Source organism: Diadema antillarum, unplaced genomic scaffold (genome assembly GCF_040938485.1).
Source record: "Diadema antillarum isolate AM-2024a unplaced genomic scaffold, OU_Dant_1.0 seq00000798_RagTag, whole genome shotgun sequence".
Classification (NCBI taxonomy): Eukaryota; Metazoa; Echinodermata; class Echinoidea; order Diadematoida; family Diadematidae; genus Diadema; species Diadema antillarum.
This window is the reverse complement of record NW_027271682.1, coordinates 765227-790952: the sequence shown is the minus strand read 5'-3', so window position 1 is coordinate 790952 and position 25726 is coordinate 765227. Positions and strand designations below refer to the sequence as shown.

Sequence of the window (25726 nt, the reverse complement as noted above, 5' to 3'; positions counted from 1 at the left end):
TTTGAAGCCCTCATCTAGTGCCATCACATAAAGCAAACGGAATCGAAATCGGGTTAGAAATGGCGAAGGAGTAGCATTTTGTAGCAAAATGTACAATATAGGTCAAAAATCAAGGTCAAAGGTCAAAGAAGTCAAAGGTCAAAATTCTGTGTAGAAGTTTTGAAGCCCTCATCTAGTGCCATCACATAAAGCAAACGGAATCGAAATCGGGTTAGAAATGGCGAAGGAGTAGCATTTTGAAGCAAAATGTACAGAAATGAAACCCGGAAGTGGCACCAGAAATATTAGCTGCCCCCCCCCCCCCTTTACAAAAATTCTGGATCCGCCCCTGCATTATGTAATCATACGCCTTTCTTATTTACATACATGTCGCCCTGAAGAAGACGTATGATTACGTCTAAAACTTGGTATAAGCAAACATTCCTGTTGGACTTGCAAGTGCGCTTTGTATCTCTCTGTTTAATAGGGTCAAGATAATTTATTTTTGTTGTCATTGTCGTATATTTAGGCCGAATCCGTACGTAAGAATACAAAGACTTGCCAGTTGATCTCTAAAATATACAAGGACCTACTGACAAGATATGCATGGACCGTTTTATAGTTATGTCTACGAGTTTTCCCATATGAAAAACGGCATAAATCAGAGATTTATCAAACGCCTTTTTTTTTGGGGGGGGGGGGGGGGGAGGGAGGGGGCAGGGCCTGAGAATAAAAACTGACATTTGAATCTTTTGAATAGAGAAATGACGGATTTTTCCAAAAACCTGACATGAATCAATCTTGATAGCAAAGGATAAGTTTAAATGCTTGAGAACATTAGAAATTGACAAAAACAAAAGATGTCTGGAATAATTTAGTCTTTTTTTAAATGGATATCTATTATGCCGCAGTGAGGAAACATGGAGATGACACAAGGCCAAGACGCTAAGGATGAGGGTAAGGTGAATTACTCCGCGTCCCAGATGAGTACAGCCGATGCCATCAAGGACTTCGCTGATAACACGACCACGCACGGTGTGCCACAAATCCTGAGATCAGATCGGTCCCGTCTATTCCGTCTCACGTGGGCCGTCATCACAGCGACTGCCCTGAGCGCGCTGCTGTTTCAGGGCTCAAACACCGTCATCGACTTCTTCCACAGACCGACGACGTCGAAAATCTCTCTCATCACTAGAAAGGAACTTCACTTCCCTTCCATCACTATTTGCAACCTGAACATGATGAGGAGAAGCAAACTGAACGGTAAAAAAGGAGGGGATGACCAATGCCCAAAAATCTAAAGTCTCTTTTTTTTTTAAAATCACAATACAGTGATATAACGGCCTCAACCACTGTCACGTAGATCAAGGTAGTAATTCCACAGTTCGCAATTCTTCTTTTGCTCAATTGTAAATATCAAGTAAGAATTAATCTCACATCAGCATCTGGGAATCTACACCCTACAAGCAATGCTTCTATGTAGATTCCTCATATTTCACGTTTAATTGCCTTAAACGCTGTATTTGACAATTCATCCATGCATTTGTATTGTTATGTTTATGGTTTATTTATTTGTTGAAATGTGGAATATGGAACAATAAAAAACAAACAAACAAACCACTATTTGGTGGAAACACGTTATTGGCGAATTATCAATGAACTATAGACCCTTTGGCTTGTGCCGAAAGGGTGGGTTGGGTGGTGGCGCGTCGCGTTAATGGGAACACCACCCTTCGTCCAAAGCTCCCCCGGTTTTGCCGAAAGGGTGCGTTGGGAGCGTTGGGTCGCGTCGCGTTGACTGGAACCCCACCCTTCGTCCAAAGCCCCCCCCCCCCCCCCCCCCCCCCGGTTTTGCCGAAAGGGTGCGTTGGTACTTTTTCTCATGTACTATTAAAAGACGAATTTTGAGTTTATATTTAACCTTCAAACAACAATTTCAAAGAGGCTATCGTCCGGATCTAATATTTAGTTCGTCCAATGTTCATTTGGTCCAATATGCATTTGGTCTAATATCCGTTTCTGTTTCACATTACAGGGCATGGATCATGTGGATAAACAGTGGCTTATCTATTTTATAGTCCAGCTGCTGGGGGTGCTGGCCTGGCACCATGGGGAAGGGGCGAGGGACCCTAAACTTTACCCTAATTTTATTTCATGTGTATGAACATCTGTCTTCTCCCTCAGTGCAGGGTCAGAGGGTAGTCCGTAGTCGTAGAACCCCCCCCCCCCAAAAAAAAAAGCCCAATTGGTCGTAATAGACGAAACGATGATTGGACCAAATGGTACCTGATTAGACCAGGAGGCTGGCTATTAGACCAAATGACAATAAGATCAATGGTTATTAGACTAAATGGGTGTAGACCGATAATAGACAGAGGCTAGACCAACTGGGCAATGGACCAAAATTAATGATGTGTACACCAAATTTATATTGGACAAATTTGGTTTTATTTTGGACCATTTGATGATTAGACGAAATGGAATTAGACCAACTCATAATAGACCAAATCGGTATTTGATGACATAAATTGGTGTTAGACCAAAAAATAGACCAAATGGCTATTAATAGACGAATTGACTGTAGACCAAATAGTAATTAAACCAAATAACAATTAGACCAAACAATAATTGGACGAAATGATGACTAGACCAACTGGTTATTAGATCAACTGATATTAAACAGTCTATTAGACCAACTGGCTGTAGACCAAGTGGTAATAGAGTGTAAACCGATCCGGACGATAGCCTCTTTGAAATGGTTGTTTGAAGGTTAAATATAAATTCAAAACTCGTCTTTTAATATTACATGAGAAAAAGTACCAACACACCCTTTCGGCAAAACCGGGGGGGGGGGGGGGGGGCTTTGGACGAAGGGTGGTGTTCCCATTAACGCGACGCGCCACCACCCAACCCACCCTTTCGGCACAAGCCGACCCTTTTCCCTTTAATTCTAACATTATTTTTTTCATCTCATCGCAAATCATTGCAATTTACATTTTATTATTTATCATCCAATGATTAATAAAAGTGAGGGCTTTCTAAAAGGGACACTTTACTATGTGTAACCTAACCTAAGTCATACAGGACCCTGTTTCATAAAGCTATTCGTAAAGTTACGCATGACTCTACGCACGACTGGAATATGAAGTGTCAACATGTGTGCCCATTTTTTCCTACGGTTTAACAAAGTACGACTGTATGTCAATATTTCATCTACATTGGGAGAAAAATGTCTATCAACTAAAAAAGGTGTGTATAAGAATGTCAAAATAATCATAATCATCTGTAAATTTCAACTTTAGCTATTGAAATTAACAATGATTATAGAAAACCCGCTTTGCTTGCCATATCTATCAAAATCGTTCTTAAAGTCGTGCGTAACTTCACGAGCAGTTTTATAAAACAGTGCCAAGGATTGTATGAATATTTGATTTGATTTGATTTATTGGTTTCTGTATCATCATTGTACATATACACATTCATGTACAAACATAAATATAATAATATATATAAGTATTTTCTTGTTCATTGCCTGTGTACAATGTACAGCAGAAGTACAACAAAACATACAATGAATAATACAGAAGGGCTACAGCATAAGCGTAGCTTGATTTGCGTGCAGCCCCCGTAGCGTAATATAATATTATAATATAATGTGTATATGCGTATACACATACACGTATAAGAAAGGAAGGAGATGTGTTCAAGAATAAGAAGGGGAAGGTAGAGAGGGAGAGAGCGAGAGAGAGAGAGAGAGAGAGAGAGCTACTACTCTTTACTGAAACTACTACTAAACAAGATTAGATCGATGCTTAATTACATCGATATGGGCAGTGATAGGGCAATTTGTAAATCAGGTGCAATACAATAAAACAATTCGAAACAAGAATTTCATCAATTTGAATAGACATGCAATTCATGTATAGACATGACAAAATATAGCCTATCTAGGAGGTAGGGGCCTACATTAAAACTCTTTTGTTCGTATCAGGGACACGTTTCGAAGGACTGGTAGCTTTGGATGAACAGCATGCTCACCTCCAGGACGATTCCACAGCTCAAGGATCCAGCGACAGCAGTTTGGACTTCGGGTTCTGGGATCTGCAGTTCCTGGATTCGTCTTCGAGCTCCAGCTCCGGCTCCAGCTCCAGCTCCGACGGTCTTCAATCTTCTACCAGCATGTCCTCTGAATCATCTTACATATGGGAATCTTCCTGGGGATCCATTCAGTTCCCCACCTGGGAAAACGGGACGGACCCTAACGACTGGGAGTCTATGTACAATCAATTTCGAATGTCGGATTTTAGCGACCTGCAGGACGACGTCAAACCTACACGGGAAGAGCTGGACGAGTACGGACAGCCTGGCAAGGACTTGATTAGACAGTGCACCTTCGACAAGGAGCCCTGCTCATTCGAGTGCGTTCTGACTTACTAATTATATTAAGCACATTGGCTAACTCGTGCTTGATCTCTTGTTTGTATGCTCCAATTGTATTTCTTATTCTCACTCGTTGCTGATAAAAAAAGAATATCCAAGCTCCGAAATTGTTATGTTAAGTAGTCCAAGGTGGACATGGTATATTAAATGAAAGAAAGATAATCATTATTCAGAGGGGTGAAGGCTCAGGTTTACGTTTCTTCAATTTGTCTCCATCTACAAATTAAATTAAATTTGTTAAGAGCCCAACTGCTGATCTGTAAATTAACAAACATGTCGGGAAAAAAGAACGAGCCGGACTAGTTAACATAACTATGTCGGAATCTTGGAGCTTGGGTATTTGTTCCATGTTCATCGTGTCACTGCCGGTGTCACAGGCGATCCGTTCCGGGATCCGGGGGAACCGATGTACTGGCCGAATTCAGTCGATTGGTTCCGCCGGAACGAATACACCGCACAATAGGCAGTGCATAAACGTTCCTTAACCGCCGATCCTATCCGGGTTGTGCGAGCAGGTTTCATTAAAAACAAAATAATATTTGTTTATTGTGGATGCCTATACCAACCCCCCCCCCCCCTAAGCAAGCTATTGCTTCATTTCTGAAATAATATTAATGACAAACCTATTTTTACGTTCTGATAATGTCCCTTTAACTGAATTATATTATAGCCTCGTACTTAAATTGCGCTCGAACAAGCGGCGCGAAGAAATGAATTACTGTACGATGTATTTGTGTATTAGCTATTAAAATAGCATGCACACATACGTACGAGTCGATCATTTGGAGCCGTTGCATAAACAGTGTGATGCGATTAGCCTTTATTTAGACAAAACTTCAAAGAATAGTTCAACGAGAGAGCATGATAATACTGTAGTTATACATTCATAAGAGACTGCTTGAAGTGGGAGGGAAGAGAGAGGGAGGTTTTGCTGGTAGGGTACAGTGTGGATAAACATGCTTTTTCAATCAGCTTTGTTCTGATAACAAAATGAAACGGCATCAAGCCTGGCCACCTTTTCAGGGGAGACTCTACGTTTGAATAAAGGAAATGAAGGTTTTGAGTCATTAACAAACGTTTTCAAAGTAAAATAAGTCATTATTGGAAAATGATCCGTTATATCTGAAAGAATTATAAAAGAGTCAGGGAGGGTTAAGACATTACAAAACATATTATCAATGAGAGTAGCCGAATGATCTGTAACCCGAGTCGGTTTGGAAATGAGGGGCAGAAAGGATGATGACAAAAGCGTTTAGAGAAACTCACTTGAAGAATGATCATTTCCTGATTTCAGCAAATCAATATTGTAATCGCCAAGTAAAAAACAGTCCTTGTTTCGAATTACTGGATTTTTTGCAAAATGTGAAATATAAGTAAAAAAATCTACAATATTTGAATTGGGAGGTCTATATATAATTCCAACTACCACATTCTTACATCCTGGGATACTAAGTTCAATGAAAAGAGATTCAACAGTGCTATCCATTCTGCAGATATCGCTGTGAATAACACATTTAAAAGAACTTGAGACATAAAATGCAACGCCACCTCCACTCCTGTCAGATCTGTCATTAACATACATATCATATCCGTCGATAGCAAAGAGTTTTCAGACGACGCGGTTAACCAAGTTTCACTCAGACCAATGACAGAGCATGATTGAGTGTGATCAGATTCTAATAAAAACTGTAACTCATCAAAATGCTTATTTAAACTCCTTATGTTTAAATGCAGCAAAGAAAACGTGTCTTTAGAGAAACTATGATACACATCTTTACATTCATTAACGGTTATATAATTACATAGCGGGTTCTGAATTGAATCATTATCAAGATCATAAGTAAATTCAGGAGCTGATGAATTCAAATTATCAGCTGCGAAATTATCATAGGGAGTTGCGTGTGTATACCAAAAACACTGGTACTCCATCAACTAAATCAGATTCGGATGTTGTGTGTCTAAATAATAAAAAAAAAAAATCATCATTCGACATAGAATGAAAGGGTGCATTTAAGAAATCAGTCATAATGAATAATGATATGGTCATAAATAGAATTCTGAGTTACCAGCAAAAGTGTGAAGAGGAAGCGTACGATAGAAAAGGAAAGCGGCCAGCAGGCAACGTGTGACAAAGCACGTGAACAATTCGATACACGTAGCAATGTGCAATGCTGGCGTAGGAGTCTTGATGTAGGGATGATCGCTTCGAAGAAGGGGGAGTGGGAGTAAGAAAAAGCAGAATGGGTTGAACGAGAGAGGCCAATAATGGCGAGGGAGACAAACACGGAACACACAGAACACGTAAACGAAGATACATGTACAACGAGTGTCTGGGTGGGCATCCGAACTGAAACAAAAGACATATATATAGAAAATGTTGGGCTAAAAATAATGAAAGAAAAGGAAGCAAATAGCAAAACTCAACTGTTGGAATGAAAGAACATATCCGCCTCGACATCATTATCAGGTATAACATGTACAAAACAATTACAGAGCCGAGCTAAACTGTTGCTGTCACCGAGCCGTGCATCTCTTCCGGAGAATGAGTTGATTACGTAAATTAAGTATGTTGCCCTACTTTGTCTAATAAGATAATACAAGCGTTATATGAACGGTATACATATGCATAAATTATCCTTCAAAAGCGAAATCACCAGTGTTTTGTAAAGCAAAGCCTGACATCACCCAGCAGATTTAAAAATAAAGGAACAAATCGTCTGTTGAGAATGAGAAGGGCGTTAAGTTGTCTCGAACACTATGGGTTTTGTGGTCACTTAACGCCCTTATCATTCTCAACCGACGAACTACAGACGGAAAAGGAGAAGGCCTTCCCTCGTATGCCATAATGAGACAATTTATGGATTAAAATTTCATGATTTAAAGCTGTTGATTTAAAGCTGTTATAACTCGAGATGAATAACATTTTCCTTTGTATCCTTTTCTCCTTATTTTTCTCCTTCGTACCCTCAATCTCTTCTTTATTTTTTATTTTTAATTCTATGTTTTTTCTCCGTTAGCCCACAGCTTTTACCCTTTTTGCTTTGTATTTATAATAGATTCCATGTTGGGGTGCATTAAACCATATTTCTGTCTGTTTCCTGTCAATTCATGTAACAGTAGTTTACTTGCTGTTTTTCATTTTCTTATCTCTTTTAATATGTGTCTATCCCCTTGCCACTATTGGCTTCACACGTACCTTTACATGTGCATGTAATATGTATTTTCCATTAAAAAATGCATATACATGTATGTATGAAATTTAATGTGTACGAAGAGAAAATGTAACTTTTTTTTGTGGAACACCAGATTTTGGACACAGGTGCACTGTTTGGATATTCAAGTAAGGGTATTATTAGAAGTCAAAAATTTACGTGAGTTTTTGATACCCCATATTTTGCATGCACTCTACTTTCTTTTAAAACAGAAGATCTGTTTTGGGGCCGCAGTCCCTATCATGAAAAGGGAGGACATTCAAGATTAAATGGATGGTACAGTACTGACTGAGATGAGGGTTCAGGTTTCCAACAACAACAAAAAAATTAACAAACAAATAATGGGAAACCGGCAATATAAAAGAGTATTGAATTCTTTTAGGAATTAAGAGGTCATTTGATACAAATTTGCTTCAAATTGCTGAGATATATGTATAAACAAAGAGGCCCTAATTAAAGGATGGACCCACCTTATCTGCCCACTACACATGTATTTTTCTTTTCAGTCCAAACCGATTTTGTATAATGTACTTTGAATTTCTCTTAGAATCGTATGCTCTCTAATATTTCATATGTACTTTCTAATTATCTTTCAAAACGTTAAATTTTCAATCGCCCATCTCAACCAAAACTATACGGTATCCCTTTAGAATACCTTGCCTGTTTGTGCAAGATATTAATACCCCAGAAGAGATAGACCCCCCCCCCCCGCCAAAAAAAAACCCAACAAAACAAAACAAAACAAAACAGACACACGCATTCATATGCACATACACACGGACACAAAATAGAATAAAGACAACTGAACACACAAAAACAAAATTCATCTCGTCATTTGAAGTTGTTACAACTGATCAAAAAAAAAAAAAGCACAAAAAAAAAACATGCATGTACAGACGTTGGCAATTGTATTGTTCGTTCCGGCGGAACTTAATACATGTATCTACTGGCCGGAACGGATCGCCTGTGACACCGGCATGTCACAGGCGATCCGTTCCGGCCAGTAGATAAGTTCCGACGGAACTAATCGGCGGAATGTGGCCAGTATATCGGATCTCCCGGATCCAATCGGCGGGATTTTTGCCTCACCGCCGATACGATCCTCCATCGCCGATTCGATCCGGGTCTCTACCGTACAATGTATACAAAGTGGTAATGGGGACACACTCCTTCAGTATCTACTTTTCCAGTCTCCCTCCATGGCCAATGAACTTCTCCAAATCTTTCTAACCAGCCAGTCGAACAAAGTTGCCAATTTGAGACCCGGACTACAAAGAGCGATTCCTTTTTTGTTTTCTCCCTGATCTCTTTCGTCGTCATGGTGGCCATGATACAGTACATGCACGCAGCGGGTACAGATATGACGTTGGTTATGTCACCCTCTGTCTGATTTGAATAGTCTTGAACAGAACAACCGAATGAGTTACTGTAGTCGGGATGTTCGGCATGCTTCATTTTAATTACTGTAATACAAGGAGCTTCATATCAAATACACGTATGAGCTCAAATATCAACCTTCATTTTAATGTCTATTTTCAGCGCTTAGAATCTAATCATTTAGTACGATATAACGACCAATATAATCGCCAACGTCTATACATGCATGTTTTTTTTTTCATCAGTTGTAACAACTTCAAATGACGGGGTGAATTTTGTTTTTGTGTGTTCAGTTGTCTTTATTCTATTTTGTGTCCGTGTGTATGTGATTAGTAAATGAATGCGTTTGTCTGTTTTGTTTTTTTTTTCCTGGGGGGCTATCTCTTCTGGGGTTTCAATTTCTTACACAGAGATTAAGCCGGTACTTCAAACAGGCAAGGCATTCTAAAGGGATACCGTATAGTTTTGGTTGAGATAGGCGATTGGAAATTTAACGTTTTGCAAGATAATTAGAAAGCACGTATGAAATATTTGAGAGTATACGATTATAAAGAAGAAATTCAAAGTACATTATACAAAATCGGTTTGGAATGGAAAAAAAAATACATGTGTAGTTGGCAGATAAGGTGGGTCCATCCTTCAATGCACATTAGGGCTTCTTTGTTTATACATATATCTCAGCAATTTGAAGCAAATTTGTGTCAAATGAACTCTTAATTCCTAAAAGAATTGAATGCTCTTTTATATTGCAGGTTTTTCATTATTTGTTTGTTGATTTTTTTTTTTTTTGGTTGGAAACCTAAACCCACCCCCCTCCCCCATCTCAGTCAATCAGCATGTACCATCCATTTAATCTTGAATGCCTTCCCTTTTCATGATAGTGACTGCGGCCCCAAAACAGATCTTCTGTTTTAAGAAAGTAGAGTGCATGCAAAATATAGGGTAGACCCTATCAAAAACTCACGTAAATTTTTGACTTCTAATAATACCCTAACTTGAATATCCAAACAGTGCACCTGTGTCCAAAATAATTATGATGTTCCACAAAAAGTTAAATTTTCTCTTCGTCACAGTACACATTAAGTTTCATACATACATGTATATGCATTTTGTAGTGGACAAACATATTACGTGCACATGTAAAAGGTATAACGTGTGAAGCCAACAGTGGCAAGGGGATAGACAGGAATTAAAAGAGTTCAGAAAATGAAAAACAGCTAGACTACCTGTAACATGAATTGACAGGAAACAGACAGAAATATGGTTTAATGCACCCCAAAATGGAATCTATATAAGTAAAAAGTAAAAAGGGTAAAAGCTGTGGGCTAACGGAGAAAAAAACAAACATAGAATTAAAAAAAAATAAAGAAGATATTGAGGGTGCGAAGGAATAAAATAAGGAGAAAAGGATACAAAGGAAAATGTATTCAACTCGAGTTATAACAGCTTCAAATCATGAAATTTTAATCCATAAATTGTCTCATTATGGCATACGGGGGAGGCCTTTGAGAGGTTCAGGAGAACCGAAAAACAATATGTATCTCTGAACGAGAATAACTCAAGATTTAAATTTATTAAATGTGGCGTCCCTCAGGGTAGTATATAAGGTCCTTTACTTTTCATTGTTTATATCCTTGACTTCTGTAAATCATCTGACATATTCTCATTTATACTTTTTACTGATGATTATAATGTTTTCTTTTCTCATCAAAACCCAGTTACTCTCCAGACACCGTCAACTCTGAATTGAAAAAAAAAAGTAACTCAGTGGATAAGATCTTCAGAAAATCTTCAGAAAATGAAGTTTATGCTTCTAGTAAGTGCTACGAAATATTAAGCACAGATACTATTTTTGATAATACTCGATTAGAACGTGTATCCCACATAAAATTTCTTGGTATCACAGTGGATGATAAACTTTCGTGGAGGCCTCATATTATTAACATAAGCAAACTAATTTCACTTAACATTGTTATTATTAACAACAAAATTCACATTCCGTCGTCTTCTTTGTTAACATTGTATTTTCTTTAATATTACCTTATCTCAATTACGGAATTTTAGCATGGGGCAGAGCCCATCAAATTCTATTAGATAAATTATTGTTATTGCAAAAAAAAAGGTACTTCGTATCATCTGTGGGGTTTCGCCACGTTCCAACTCAGATTCATTATTCATCAAATATAAGATTTAAAAATTAAAGATTTGTTTCTTTTTCAACTGGGTCAATGATCATGTTCAACTGCAACACAAATGCTCTCCCCAATAGTTTTAAGTCAATGTTTCCATGAAATCAATGTTTTAATGATTATCCTACTAGGCGGTCTAATGAGTTTCATCATCTACCCCTTTTGAGAACCTTATTAGCTCAAAATACATTTATATACACCGGCCCTAAATTTTGGAATTCATTAAGTTATGAAATTAAAAAAAAAAAAAATCTCCATCGTTATACTCTTTCAAGCGTAATTTGAAATCTTTTTTTTTTTGTTAAATTCTGGCTGAGACATTCATGTTCATTACCTATATAGGTTACAGCAAACATGAGGTTCATCATCAGTTATTGAATTCATCCTTACACAATGAAAAACGGCATTAAAAGTAATGAGATTCGGCATTTTATTTCCATAATTTTTCCACCGTTGCATGCAGTCACCAGCTGTCCGAAATACTTCCTCGATCCCCTCTTCCCTTTCTCTTGTTCAGCGTGTAGGCATTCTCTCTCTCTCTCTCTCTATCTCTCTTTCTTTCTTTACTTTCTTCCTTTAATTTTGTTTTTGCTCTATTCCTTTCAATCGTATCCCCTCAGCTCAGTCATGTCATGTTGTTGTGTCTCTGTCGTTTTGTCTTATTTTTGTATTATATGTGACCCTGCACCTCAAAACAAACAAAAAGTCGCCAGACATGAATTTTTAGTTAAGACCATATTCTGAAAGAGCAGACTCTAAATATCGGAAAGAAAGCACAAACTCAGGAAAAGTGTGAACTGAGAAAAGAGGCTCTGAAGTACAGTGTCTATTCAAGCGCTAAATCTTTACCAAACCGTGCTGGCTGTGCGATGAATGGGACAAAAAAACAAACAGGAAGTAAACCACCAGAGTAACAACAATGAAGGGATTATCAGATTAAACTGAAATTAAGCATGCCTCATTAACACATTCTGTCCATAATTAATGCCAACTTTCAAAGCAGTAGCACTATTTTTTTCAAAAGTTATTAGAGTTGAAAGTGAAGAGTGTGGACAAGGTTTTTCAGAAGTGAAAAAGGGATTCTGAAGACACACCTAATCACACTTTTCTACCAAAAATGTTCGAGATAGACTGCTAAAAAAACACACTTTCCTGCCCGTTTTATGATACCAAAATTTAGCATAATGTAAAAGAAGACCCGCTCTTTTAGAAAATATGAAAACGTCAAGTTCGGCTAGGTTGACCAATTTCACTTATTTTCAGTCCTCACGCAAAATCACTGTGTGTGCGACTTTATGTTCGTTTTGAGGTGCACGGTCACATATGTATTTTCATGTAATTATAATAAGTTTTTTGAAGATATTTTAGAGTGGTCCACAATCTACAAGCGATGCTTTTTAGTCGACCTTTCAGTTCTCATTTTTACCCTTCAAACATAACTTTGTAATTCCAGTATGTGTGCATATCTTTATTAGTTTGTTGATTACCATTGATTGTCATACTTTGTAATGTATATGCTCATGACTGAATTTCGATTTACTTTGTGTTATGTTTTGTTGAAAGAAAAATGAGAATGAAATAAATAAATCAAATAAATGAAATGAAAGCCACATGTACAACTCGATTAGTCCCCCGAATACATATTAACAATTTGTTTGCAGACTAAGCAGTATTCTTTTTTTTTAAGTACAGCTGTACAATCATCACTTATCAGAAAAAAGCTGATTGAAAAAGCATGTTTATCCACACTGTACCCTACCAGCAAAACCTCCCTCTATCTTCCTTCCCACTTCAAGCAGTCTCTTATAAATATATAACTACAGTATTATCATGCTCTCTCGTTGAACTATTCTTTGAAGTTTTATCTAAATAAAGGCTAATTGCACCACACTGTCTGTGCAACGGCTCCAGATGATCGACTCGTACGTATGTGTGCATGCTATATTTAGCTAATATATTGTACAGTAATTCATTTCTTCGCGCCACTTGTACGAGGCTATAATATGATTCATTTAAAGGGACATTATCAGAACGTAAAAAGACAATTTTGTAGGTTCGTCATTACTATTATTTAAAAAATGAAGAAATAGCTTGCTTGGATTTTTTTTTTTTTTTTTGGTTTGGTTTGGCATAGGCATCCACAATATACATATATTATTTTGTTTTGAATGAGGCCTACTCGCACAACCCGGATAGGATCGGCGGTTGCGGAACGTTTCTGCGTACTGCCTATTGTGCGGTATATTCGTTCCGGCGGAACCAATCGACCGAATTCGGCCAGTATATTGGTTCCCCCGGAACCCGGAACGGATCGCCTGTGACACCGGCAACAAGGGAAAACCTGGTGGTAGTGTCGCTGCCCGGAAAGTAGTAAATGACAAGTTCGAGCCCCGCTGGTTCCTTTTTTTTCTGACATGTTTGTTAATTTACAGATCAGCAGTTGCGATCTTAACAAATTTAATTTGTAGAGGGAGACTGATTGAAGAAACTTACACCTGAACCTTCACCTTTCTGAATAATATATTTCTTTCAAGAAATATCATATTGACCCTCTGGACAAACAAAAAAAAAACCAAAAAAAAAAAAAAAACACAAACAAACAAAAACTGTTTCCATCCATAGGTGTCCTACACATTGTGAATTCTATGACGTTTATTTCATTTGTCTCTAAGTAGGATGAATGTCTTTCACAACTTTGAACGCGTGAAAAAAAAAGTGCTAATACAGCAGAAACTTAAAGGTCTAACCTACTCGCTGCATGGCCTTTAACCAGATGATAAAGATTCCACTTTATAAAGCGCTGAACAAAACTTTTCACAGGTAAAAATGTTTCATGGTATATCATAGCCTGTAATGAAGAATGGTTGTCGTGGCCGAGTGGTTAGGTCGAGCCACACGAATAAGACATAATTATTAGGCTTCCATGTACTTATTAAGGTTCGAGTCCGAGCCCGGTAATAGTGCCCTTTCTCAGGCACCTTATAGTCACCGCCTTTTGTTTGTTTTGTTTTGTTTTGTTTTGTTTTTGTTTTGTTTTTTTGATTGAGACTTGAAGTCGCCGGTTCAGTGTGTAGGAGAGTCATGTATGCAGGTATAAAACCTACTTTTTAGAGAACACACTTCATTTCCACCGACTTCACTAATTGTCTCTTAAAGAGTATAGGGAGAAATCCGGACTGAAGTTGTCCAACACACAATACCGGCTAATATTATAGTCGAGTGATGAGACCTACAGATCACAGTCACTTCAATGACTGAGATCTCCAACGAATTGATAATCTTGATGACAATGCCACAACAAATTAGGTATATACTACTCACATAACTATATTATGTAGACACCTGTTTCTGCTAGTACCAATTGAAAACTTACATTGAATCATGCATTGACGTTATTTGAATCGAAGTACAATGTACTATCAATCATGTCTTACGTGGCCACTAAGATGGTAATGAAAACTGTCTTTCAGGCAAATACCGAAATGAATGTTTTGAGTCCCCGCCAAAGGACTAGGCGTTGAGGGGAAAAAATACATGTATATATATATATTTGGTCTAGGACACAACTGCTGCTGCAAAGGTTACTCGCACCGGGGATTGATATCAGGGTTGATAGCACATGGGGCTTACCCTTCCTACTCTCTTTATTTTGTCCGACTATGCACATTTTTTCATCTAATTTATTCCTCAGACACTTCACGAAGATCCAATACATTCGCTACGGGAATTGTTACACGTTCAACCAGTTCAAGAAATCGGCCGTCAAAACAAGAAGCACGGGCTCTCAATACGGTAAAATGTGGTCAGCACATGGCGGCAAAATTTAGGCGTAGGTTGTGCGTGTTTGTCCATACTTTGGATTATTTTGGATGCATTCTAAAGAGAACGTTCACACTCTGTCTTTGAGGTGTGTTTTCCCCCAATGCATATTAAAACTGATGCTGTTGCTGTTGGTGTCGTAGAAGTCTTCCACTTTCATAAGATCTCATATCATATTCAAAAAGGAAAACTCTCCTTTTTAAATTGCCTCGGTTTTTCATGTTGCCATTGCGAGTATCAAAGTGGTTTGGTCTTCTCATCACTCACTGAATAATTATACGCGTCTTAACTATCGTGATCTGCAAAAAAAAAAAACAAAGAAAAAGAAAAAAGTCATGATTACTTCTTGTATGTCTGCGTGACAAATATGATTTATTACGCACAAAGTTACCCACTGTATAGTATCCATATATGCATAAACGCATGTATGAGTGAAATAAAACAAAAACGTGATATATATTTATTGAATCTATTGCATTGTCTTTTCTACTCTACATCACAACTTTTTAGGTCTGCACTTGACTCTGTTCGTGGATGAGCCAGAATATGTTGGTGTCCTCAGTCCGGAAGTAGGAGTAGTCGTATCCATCAATCATCCATCCATTTTCCCCTTTCCTGAAGACGATGGCATCCTCGTATCTACCGGACAGGTTGCATCCATTGGGCTTAAAAGGGTATTTCTATACTTTCTATCAACGAAATCAAAAGTAAAACATAGCTTCAGTATTATGTGAGTATGCTTGCAGAATCTGTTCATATTTGCTGTAAAATGGACACATAGAAGCAATGTGTGCATTAACGCTGTCTAACATGATTTCATGTGGGTACCGACGAATATGCAATATGTTGTAGCCAAAGAAGTACTCCGATATAGTATTAAAATCTCGGAGCACATCTTATCGCAATTCACTACACGGTATATACCAAGTACGTTATGTCGTACACTGCGTAACGTCATCTAATTGTGATTCTACCTACCATATCTGAACGGAGAGGGCGATCTGTTTTGACATGTTTTAGATATTGTTTTTTTTATTAAACCTAATACAGTTAAAGTTCACGTTCAAGATTTAGATTTAGATTAACACTTGGGATAAAAAGAATCGTGTCCTATGATCTAAACTACAATACACTGCTGGTCTCCAAAATATTCCTGAATAACTCATTCTCAAGGCAAATAGCTTCAGCTGGACAACATCCTGGGTGAACTCTTTTGATATACTGCTAGCAAGTCCCCAATGGTGGTAGATGAATTTGAAACCTTCCCATCTGCCCATGTTGTACGTTTGACAATACTACAAGTATATGTCAATCGGTCTTTTCAGATTTATGATTGTTGATTATTATTATTCACATTGTTTTTGACATGATACGTACATCACGCATAACAATTCATTAGGAGAGATATGGCGAATCAAATAAATACACACACACACACACACACACACACACAAACGAAAAATGAAGTACTTTTGTCATTGTCATCATTTCCCGAAAGACCCACATCACTCGTCTCCCAGAGCCATATGGTGACTGCGTGAAAGGCGGGAAGAATTATTACGCTCCGGATATATACGACTTTTCCCAGCGTTCGTGCTTTAAGATGTGCCTGGAAAGAGAGATGTTGAAGCAATGCAAGTGTGTCACCGACATCCTCGTCAATGGAAAAGTGTGCTCCCCCATCAACAAGAAACAGAGCAAGTCAATCGTTTTTGTTTAGGACACCTTTTTGTGTTAGTCTGTTTGTTTGTTTGATTTATTTTTCTTCCAACACAAATTTATACATAAATCAAGATTCTTTTCAGTAATATCTCATAGAATATCAGTAAGCAGATTACAATGTACATGATTCAAAGAAGGAAAATCGATGTGTAAATTAATTTCATTAACAAATATAACTCGTATTGCCAAATTTCCAAATAATTATCTGAGAAATTATGCCGAAGAAGGACTGCCACTATAAGCAAAAGCTTGAACACGTGGCAGCCCAGGGACCTATCTACATGATACACAAAAAATTATATTGTTTGCGGAATGGGGAAATACTACAAAATATAATACACTGTAAATACATTATGTTTCTATATTCTAGTGCATAGATACGAATAAGAGTAAAGTGAATATAATGATGATGATGATGATGTATGTATGTAGGTATGATGATGATGACAGGGTATTACCATTTCCCCCCTTTTTTTAGAGTCTGCCATTGTGGTGTCTTACACACAGATGCGATGTGAAAATTCAGAAAACGATCATTCCTATTACAGGGTGCGGTAACAACTTCTCATCTTCGGCAAAATAAAAACAGAAATAAAGAGTTAAAGTGTACCATATTATGATCACAATATTTTTGACCCCCCCCCAAAAAAAAAAAGAAAAAAAAGAAAATGAAACTATCCACCCTTCGCTTTTAGATAAAAATGATCAGACAAACTATTACCGTGTTACTTCATACCACGTATTCTTTTCCCTCAAACGAAGAGAAATGCCGTACTGACGTCTTCAAAGAGTACATCAGGAATACACTTGGCTGTGAGTGCCAAAACCCGTGCGAGTGAGTACAGTTTGTTTCCATGCAGGACGTAATTATCAAAATATGGATAAGATTATTTGATAAAATTTTTCTCGATATTGACAGAGTCCAAACATTTTTTTTTTCTAGCATTGTCTTCATTGATGAATTGTTGTGGCTCAGTTGATGGCAAAGACATTGGACTGCCCATTCGATCTCCGTGGCTCGAGTCCATGAGCTGTGGTAGTTGCACCCTTATGATAAAGCAAAGGATGTTTAGCCTCGTTGCTTAGTCCTTTGGAAAGGACTCAGACCCCCTTTACAGTGCAGGGTTGGGCCGAGCCGCTGCCGAGCCCAGCCTCAATTGCGGTACTCGGCCCCGCAATTTTGTCCGTTTACAGTGCCGGGCTCAGCCCGGGCCTTTTAATTCAAACCTTTCAATATTTTGTCGTAGTGGTGCTCTGCTTGTAGACAAACGACTATTATTGGGAGTGCGCCGATCTCAATTTGGTACCGTATTAGGCCCAGTTTGCGTTTACAATGAGAAAAGGCCGGGCTCGGTCGCGGCCGAGACTACCTCCAGAGCTTGGCCAAATGCGCAGCCGATTTTGGTACCGCATTTGGCCTTTTGCGTGTTTACAATGAAATGAAGCCCGGCCTTTTCACTCACTATAAACGGGGTCTCAGAGGGGAATTCACTCAAAACAATACATGTATTGTTATACGTGGATTGAGAGAATGCAACAATAGACATCAGACACGTTTTGTCCTTATCGATTATTGATGGACAAGTAGTGGTACGCCAATGATTCACCAGCTGCATTGGCAAACACTTCAAGAACGCAGAGCCCAGCTGAAGGCAGTAATGATGTACAGGATCATGAACTCCGTCTGATAGTAGACATCCCACAGACTTATACAGTACCTGCACCATCTCCGTTCTTGCATCGTGGACATACATTTACCCTATAAGCTGAAACTTGTTGTCCCTCACACAAGAACATTATGTTACCAATCATCATTCTTCCCAGATGCCAATAGATTGTGGAACAGCCTTCCTCTGGATGCTGTCAACTGCACCTCTCTAGATCTATTCAAAAAGAGGGTGACATAGTGACTTTGTAGACATTTTAATGACACTGTATATGCCTGCACCACACCTGCCCATACACTAGTACGCTACACATTTAGTGGACTGTACTACATGGAAGAAGAAGAAGAAGAAGAAGAAGAAGAAGAAGGAGGAGGAGGAGGAGGAGGAGGAGGAGGAGGAGGAGAAGGAGAATATATATAAGTGCAGTTGGATAAAAACCGGACAATCCATAAAAGACGTCGGCCCTATGGTTGCTTGTTCACAAGCATTCATTACTTGTAACACACACACACACACACACACACACACACACACATACACACACACACACATGTAATCATGATACAATTCGGATCTTCAGGACGTTAAATCACCACATCAACTTTCTTCGGAATTGGGCTACTATGGGAAAGAAGTTATTATTGAAGGGAACGTCTCGGTCATGTATCTTAAATATTTACAGAAACCAAATTAAAAATATTCTATTGCGTTCGATTTAGCTTCTAAAAGAGATTTAAGAAAATCATTGTCCTTTAAACGGTAAAAAAAAAATAAATACAAACAGACACACACAGACACACGCACGCACACGGACATGCTCGCACACACACAGTCATACAATCACATATAGTAGGTCTTGAGTGATCATTGCTGGTCAATACCTTTACATGAAGTAAATTTGGAAGTTATGGAGTACATGTACACACAAATTACTAACGTAACATAGACCAAAACAACTGAGAAAAGACACACACACATACGCACACTCACACGCGCGCGCACACACACCTAGGATGCGAGAAAGATATGAAGCACGTCTCTGCATACGTGTATACCGTTAGTGTTATGTCGATGCATATCTGTAAGTGAAAATTTTTGTTTACTATATTTTTTTTGTCTCACAAAGTGAAAACGTCTACAATGCGAGAATCTCAACGGCTCGATGGCCCAGCAAGCGATACGAGGTATGTCACTTTTTCTCTCACACATACAAAGAACACATCAGAAAAACGAAGTGAACACATTGTTTTCAAACTGCTATTAAAGTTTATAAAATGGGTTCAAGAATGTAGCCAATTGGAAGCGCTGAAATGAGTCACGTGTGCGTGCATTAATTTCTCACTATAACATGCACGGCCTGACGTCACAATGTTTTAATACACTAGCAGTGCGCACTCAATCAGTTGTTACAAGTGCGTCGCGCGCTACTATACGCGCTGTCAATCCTGTAAACAACTTCTAGTTCGGGCTGCCGGCCGGCCTTTCTTGTGTGCATAACATGTGTGGCGTACATAATACTCTTATACGTACAGTACTTATATGTGCGGGATTTTCGAGTGCGACGTGCGTATATACAGATGTTTGGGACGAACATCTTCGGACATCTTGACTCTTGAGCGAGTGCTACATGTAGCTGACTGGTATTGACCCAATGTTCGTGAAAAATGCTGTTAGTTTTCGACCCATTTCATAAAACAAATGATGCACAGGATTATTTCGTGGCGTTAGTGGAGATGCAGCGCACTCGAGGGTATTTACAATTGTGAAACATGCACCTCTCCACTAACGCACTCTATCCTGTGCATCATTTGTGTAGTAACGCAACGCTGACAGGTGAATTGATTAAGAGTGAAATACGATGCACAGAATGGTAGGGGACTACCAAACATGAGCATACGATAAGATTTATAAGTTTCCACACACATTTCAAAGTTTGGAAGAGATGATGTCATGACCCGCAAAACACAATTTAAGGTTGGCTTAGATAAAAGAGAAAAGAGTTTAGACCGGAATACTGCAGGTTTAATACAAGTGGAATTTCATGTGTTTACATGTCAAGAAAGAATAATTTAGCTTACATCATATTTTGCAGTATGATGTCATGACGTCAGAACGATAGAATTGTTGTAAACTTTTGATTTGATTATGTACCTAACTGTATTATTTTGTACTCTTCAAATTGAAGCAGATTTTCATTATTTCATTGAAAAAGTGTCGGCCAACGGCAATTCTACCTAAAGATTATATTTGATGTTATGAAAATAAACAGCGGAAACGCATAAACTGATGGACTTAAACTTTATATTGGGTACTATTAAGTAGTGATTTCTGTGTGCTTAATGTGAGATGAAGTATTGAAATGTCTGTCTTCTATCAGGGACTCTTAGATAGCTGCGGAAAAGAGAACGTCGCCTAGAACTTTTCTGATAATCAGTACATAAATCGAATTCAAATCTAATTTCTAGGAGCACCTTTACACGAGGCTCAAAGCTGAAAACGGATCGGCAACATTTAGTTCATTCAAGGATCAGGCCAGGTAAGATTTATATAGGGAAGCGTGCCGCTTTACAAGCAGGGACAAGGACGAAACCGAAATGCACTCTACTGAAATTAATTACTTCAGAAATATCTCCACATCGCTTCGTTTCACTTCTGTGTTTTGCTATGGCTTGTCATGAGTAATCGCGGAAAGTAATGACACTTTGCGACCAGTGTTTATATACAATGTATTTCGGTAAGACCAGGCGTCCACTAGGGCGCGGACAAGACCCGGACAAGACCCGGAATGCAAATTTGGTATTCCGCACTCCTTCGGGAACCTGTCCGCACGTTCCTGAACGTGTCCGCTCACTGTCCTAAACATGTCCGGGCGTTTCCGCACCTTCGGGAGAGAGAAAAATTTCCGCGTCCAAATTTTGATCGAGACCAAAATTTGGACGCGGAAATGAACTTCCTGACACCTTCGGCGACTTGTCCTGACGATGTCCTGAGGATGTCCCGCTTGTCCGGAACCCTTCCGCTCCTTCCGCACAAGCTCCGGAAAGAATCCCGCGGTGTGGGGAAGCTTCCCGAATGAAAGCGGAAGACACCAGGAATGTTTTAGGACAGCGCGGAGCCGATGCGGATCTATATATGCAAGTGTCCGGAACCGATGCGGAAATTGTGTGATCCAGACAAGAAAATGTCGACACTTTCCGCTAGCGTCATGCCAATGAAACGCAAAATGAGCAAGAAGGGAGGTAAGGCCCCCATGCAAATATCCCCATCACAGGCACTCCTTTCGTCTAGTGATGAAGAACAGGTAAATCTAAGGAATTTCCGGTCCCAGAAGGCAAAGAAGAAGATAGTAGAGACTGTGTCAAAAGCAACCAGAAAGAAGTGAAATCAGCCCCCTAACTTCCTAGTAAGTTTGTTTTGATTTGATCTTTTCAGAAATTATTTTTCATCTGAGTGACTTTCCTGGTTCCTATTACTTACTATAGTACATTTTCCTTTATGTTGTTTTCGTATTTCATTTGCCAACAAACTAGGTTGTCCCATGTGACAGCCCAGCTGAAAAATCACAAAATTAGATGGAATTACACTCAGAAAAAAAAAGCATAGAATTTTTGGCTAAATGTTAATGTATTATATAAACATGAACAAGTTGTTATTCATACGTAAATGCTTTCTAATGATACAACATATTAGAACAAAAGACAAATTCATCACATTAAAAAGCATGAATTCAATTGCAAAGAAATACCTGTGGTCTCATGACAATGTAATATTTTTGAAGCCCAAAATAACAATGAAAGCTAAAGATGATGGAGGAAAATGAAGAATCTTCTGGCTTCAAAATCCAAGTGAAATGAGAGAAAAAGCAATAAATCATGAACTCGAAAAAGTGATAATGTTCTGTCTTTCTTTTGCTTTGTTTTTTGCTGAGTGTATATATTTAAGTACACATTAAGCATCACAAATCATTTCAGAAACATTCTTTACCTGAATGATTTTCGTAGTTGTTATTACCTAATATTTTTTCTTCTCTTTTTGTTTTAGTTGCAAATAAACTCGATTGTCCAATTTGACAGCCCAGCTGAACCCCCCCCCCCCAAAAAAAAAAGTGAATTAAAGTAAGTTACAAATATTTCCCCATTTTTACACTTCATCGACAATAGGCTAGTAAGCTCTAAGCATGAAAAAAAATTCTCGGACTTGGAAATGTTCAAAAGTGATCAAAATAAGAGAGGGTTAGAGATGCACAAGGGAAAAATCAGAGAAAGAAAAACAAATTTAATGATTAGGATCAGTTTGGCAAGTATCAGACAAAACATGTATATACTTCACGATGGATAAAGCACATGTCTAAAAAAAGGGAATAAAGAATATATACACCCTGTGTATATATATATACCTGTGTATATGTATATATATATGTATATATATATATATATATATATATATATAGTAACATAAGTAACAGTTAGTACTATAAGTAACAAAACTGCAACAAAGATCATGCTGTATTCACTAACGGTTTATTTCTTGTGAAGAAATAAATCGTTGGTGAATACAGCATGAACTTTGTTGCAGTTTTGTTACTTATCTTTTTATCTTGCCCACACGTGGACTACCTTATCAACATGACTATATATACATATTTACATTTGCATTTTTATGTATATATTATATATATATATACATATATATATATATATATATGCATGGTTCAAAAAGTTTACGAATGTCATCCATGTGACTGTAGGCAGAGAAAAAATTGTTCTCCCAGATGAGACAAATAAAAAAAAAAATGAGTCGTCAGCGGACATGCAGACAATCCTATTCTTCGACTTTTGGTGGTCACATTTATCAAATAATATTGACCAATCATATTAATATAATATCAGCCGCTACTGCTGAAGCACAACAAGGAGCATCAGTGAGCAGTCAAATGAGGAAAAGTCAAAATCAGCGCCAAATTTATACCTTTCCATTTTCCTGGTATTGTCCGCAGTTTGTCCGCATGCCTAACTTGTGTTGTCCGGAAGGCATCCTGATTGTCCGCGTTCATTCCTGGTGTAATCCTAGATGTTTCCGCGCTGCCCGGCTACGATTAGCATATTCCGAGGTATTTCGCGCTCTTCCGGAGAGATTCCTAGGAATGTCCGCAGTCAGTCCGCGGACAGTCCGCGGACAGTCCGCGGACAGTCCTAGGAATGTCCCAGGACAAGCCGATTCACAAAGTTATTCCGCGTCTGTCGCGGACAGGATGCCGAAATAACAAAATTTGCTTCCGCAACCCTTCCGGGGCTTGTCCGCGCCCAAGTGGACGTCCGCCCTAAAGGGACATTTGCTCCTGCGACAATTGCTCCGGTCTTTTTCAAGTACTTAGTACTTAGTACTGCCGCAAGGACTTAGTACTGCCCCAAGGACTTAGTTAAGGTTAAGGTTGTGATGGGTTTAAGGCTTAATTTGATGTGAGGATTAATACTATGGAAAGGGTTAAGCATTTTGGTAGAATTTACTTTTGGCTTGGCGTGCAGATACTCCATGGGAGCAATTGTCGATTGAGCAAATGTCATGGAAAAATTATATATCATAGCATATAGTCAAGGGTAAATAGCGGATGAGCTGGATTCTACCCTGCACAAGATTCACTTTGAAACTTCAAGAAACATCTGTAGATTGCTAGTTTGGGTTAGGGTTAACGTGGGAGTTAAACATTCTATATCGAATTTGCAAGCAAAGCCAAACTCATAACGTAAGTTCTCCTGGTCAACAGCAATATTCTAAGCTTACGTTTGCCATTGCTGAAGCAATCACTCTGCGGGATCAGATTTGCACTTGTATGTTCATGATTAGTTAACATTTCTTTAATATATCCGGAGAGCTAAACTGAAGGTAATGTATGTATATCTCCATAGGCCATTCAGGAATCAAAATCAAAGCTTGCTGTGTTGTCTCATGTGAAAATGAGTGAACTGGAACTCAGTTTTTGGTTTGGTTTGGTTTGGTTTGGTTTGGTTTTGTGGATTTTTGTGCGTCCCATAACGCACAGCATGCAAATCTTTTTGCTGTGTGAGACGCACGCATCATAATTATACATAACTTATGTTTATTATTTTCAAGTGTGTTTGTTTTATTCCACTTGACAAATTACCATATATCAATTGTATTGGCTTACAGTATAAAACATTTTCAAGATTCGTGATATTCATTTTGCATGGCAACTCTGGCATCTTCACAATTAACTTGGTAGCAAATCTCGATCATTCGGACCCATCCTTGATTGAACAAACACCACTACAATTCTATTGCATAGCACACACTCACAAACACACACAGACACACACTCAAACACAAAATGCATCTATAATTCTGATAATTCGGCCTCATACTGTTTTGTGCAACGATTAAACTCTTATTTAGCCAGCAGGGTTACTCTGTTGAATAGTCCAATTAATGCTCTCTTTTTTACTAATCAGCAAAAACCTTGTGCGTGTGAAGATATACTATGAAGAACTGAACTTCGAGAGGGTGGTCGAGACTCCGTTAAACACGGTATGTTACAATTCATTTTGATAATATGCTATCATCACATGTGTGACACTTTTCAAACTTTGAATAAACAGATAACAAGCAAGGCAGTCAACTCCATTTCTCTTGAGAATATTCATTCGTCTGTTACATTCATGACGAAATGTGACAAGGAGTGGTATGGCTACTCTAGGATGAGTTTTTTAATGGCACATGAGCTGAACTGCTGCCTTCATTTATAACATTATTGCAGTTTATTCTTTCCCTTCTTACTATTGTTTTCGGTTTCTATAGGTCGCAAGTCTGTTCGGCAACATTGGTGGTTTGATGGGTCTGTACGTTGGCATGTCAGTCATCTCAATTGGGGAAATTTTCGTCCTCGTTTTCCACGTCATCCGATCGGAATATCGCAAGAGGACGATTAAACGTTAGAACGGCACCTTGGCAACGGGAATACAAATCCCGTTTGAATCCTTTACTTAAGAAGTTGACTGTGTCAGGTGCATTCACAGTGTTCTTTCAGTAGATCGGTGCGAATAAATATTCATCATGGGAAATCGACTTTTCGAAATATATTGTCTCCCGTATTATGTTTGTGGATGTGAAATCTTATGAATATCATTTCTCAGTAAGATTATAGCAACTACAACCTCTGTTTCATGGCAGTGGGAGAATGGTGAAATCAGGTCCTACATTAATAAGCAAATTATGTTTATCATTTGAATTCTCTCTTTGTCGACGTACCGAATTAGGTTACTCAAATATGTGCTCGAAGCTAAAAATTTCAAGAAACCAAGTTGTA

General features: G+C 38.4%; 1 protein-coding gene across 1 annotated transcript; it reads left to right on the top strand.

Moving 5' to 3' along the window:
• The first annotated feature begins 899 nt into the window (after positions 1–899).
• On the top strand, positions 900–25356 carry LOC139739369 (epithelial sodium channel subunit beta-like). Its single transcript, XM_071649989.1, has 10 exons — positions 900–1242; positions 3971–4397; positions 14889–14989; positions 15527–15690; positions 16515–16713; positions 17501–17573; positions 19532–19589; positions 20871–20941; positions 24873–24948; positions 25219–25356. The coding sequence occupies exons 1-10, from the start codon at positions 900–902 to the stop codon at positions 25354–25356; spliced, it is 1650 nt and encodes a 549-aa protein (XP_071506090.1).
• The last annotated feature ends 370 nt before the right edge of the window (positions 25357–25726 follow it).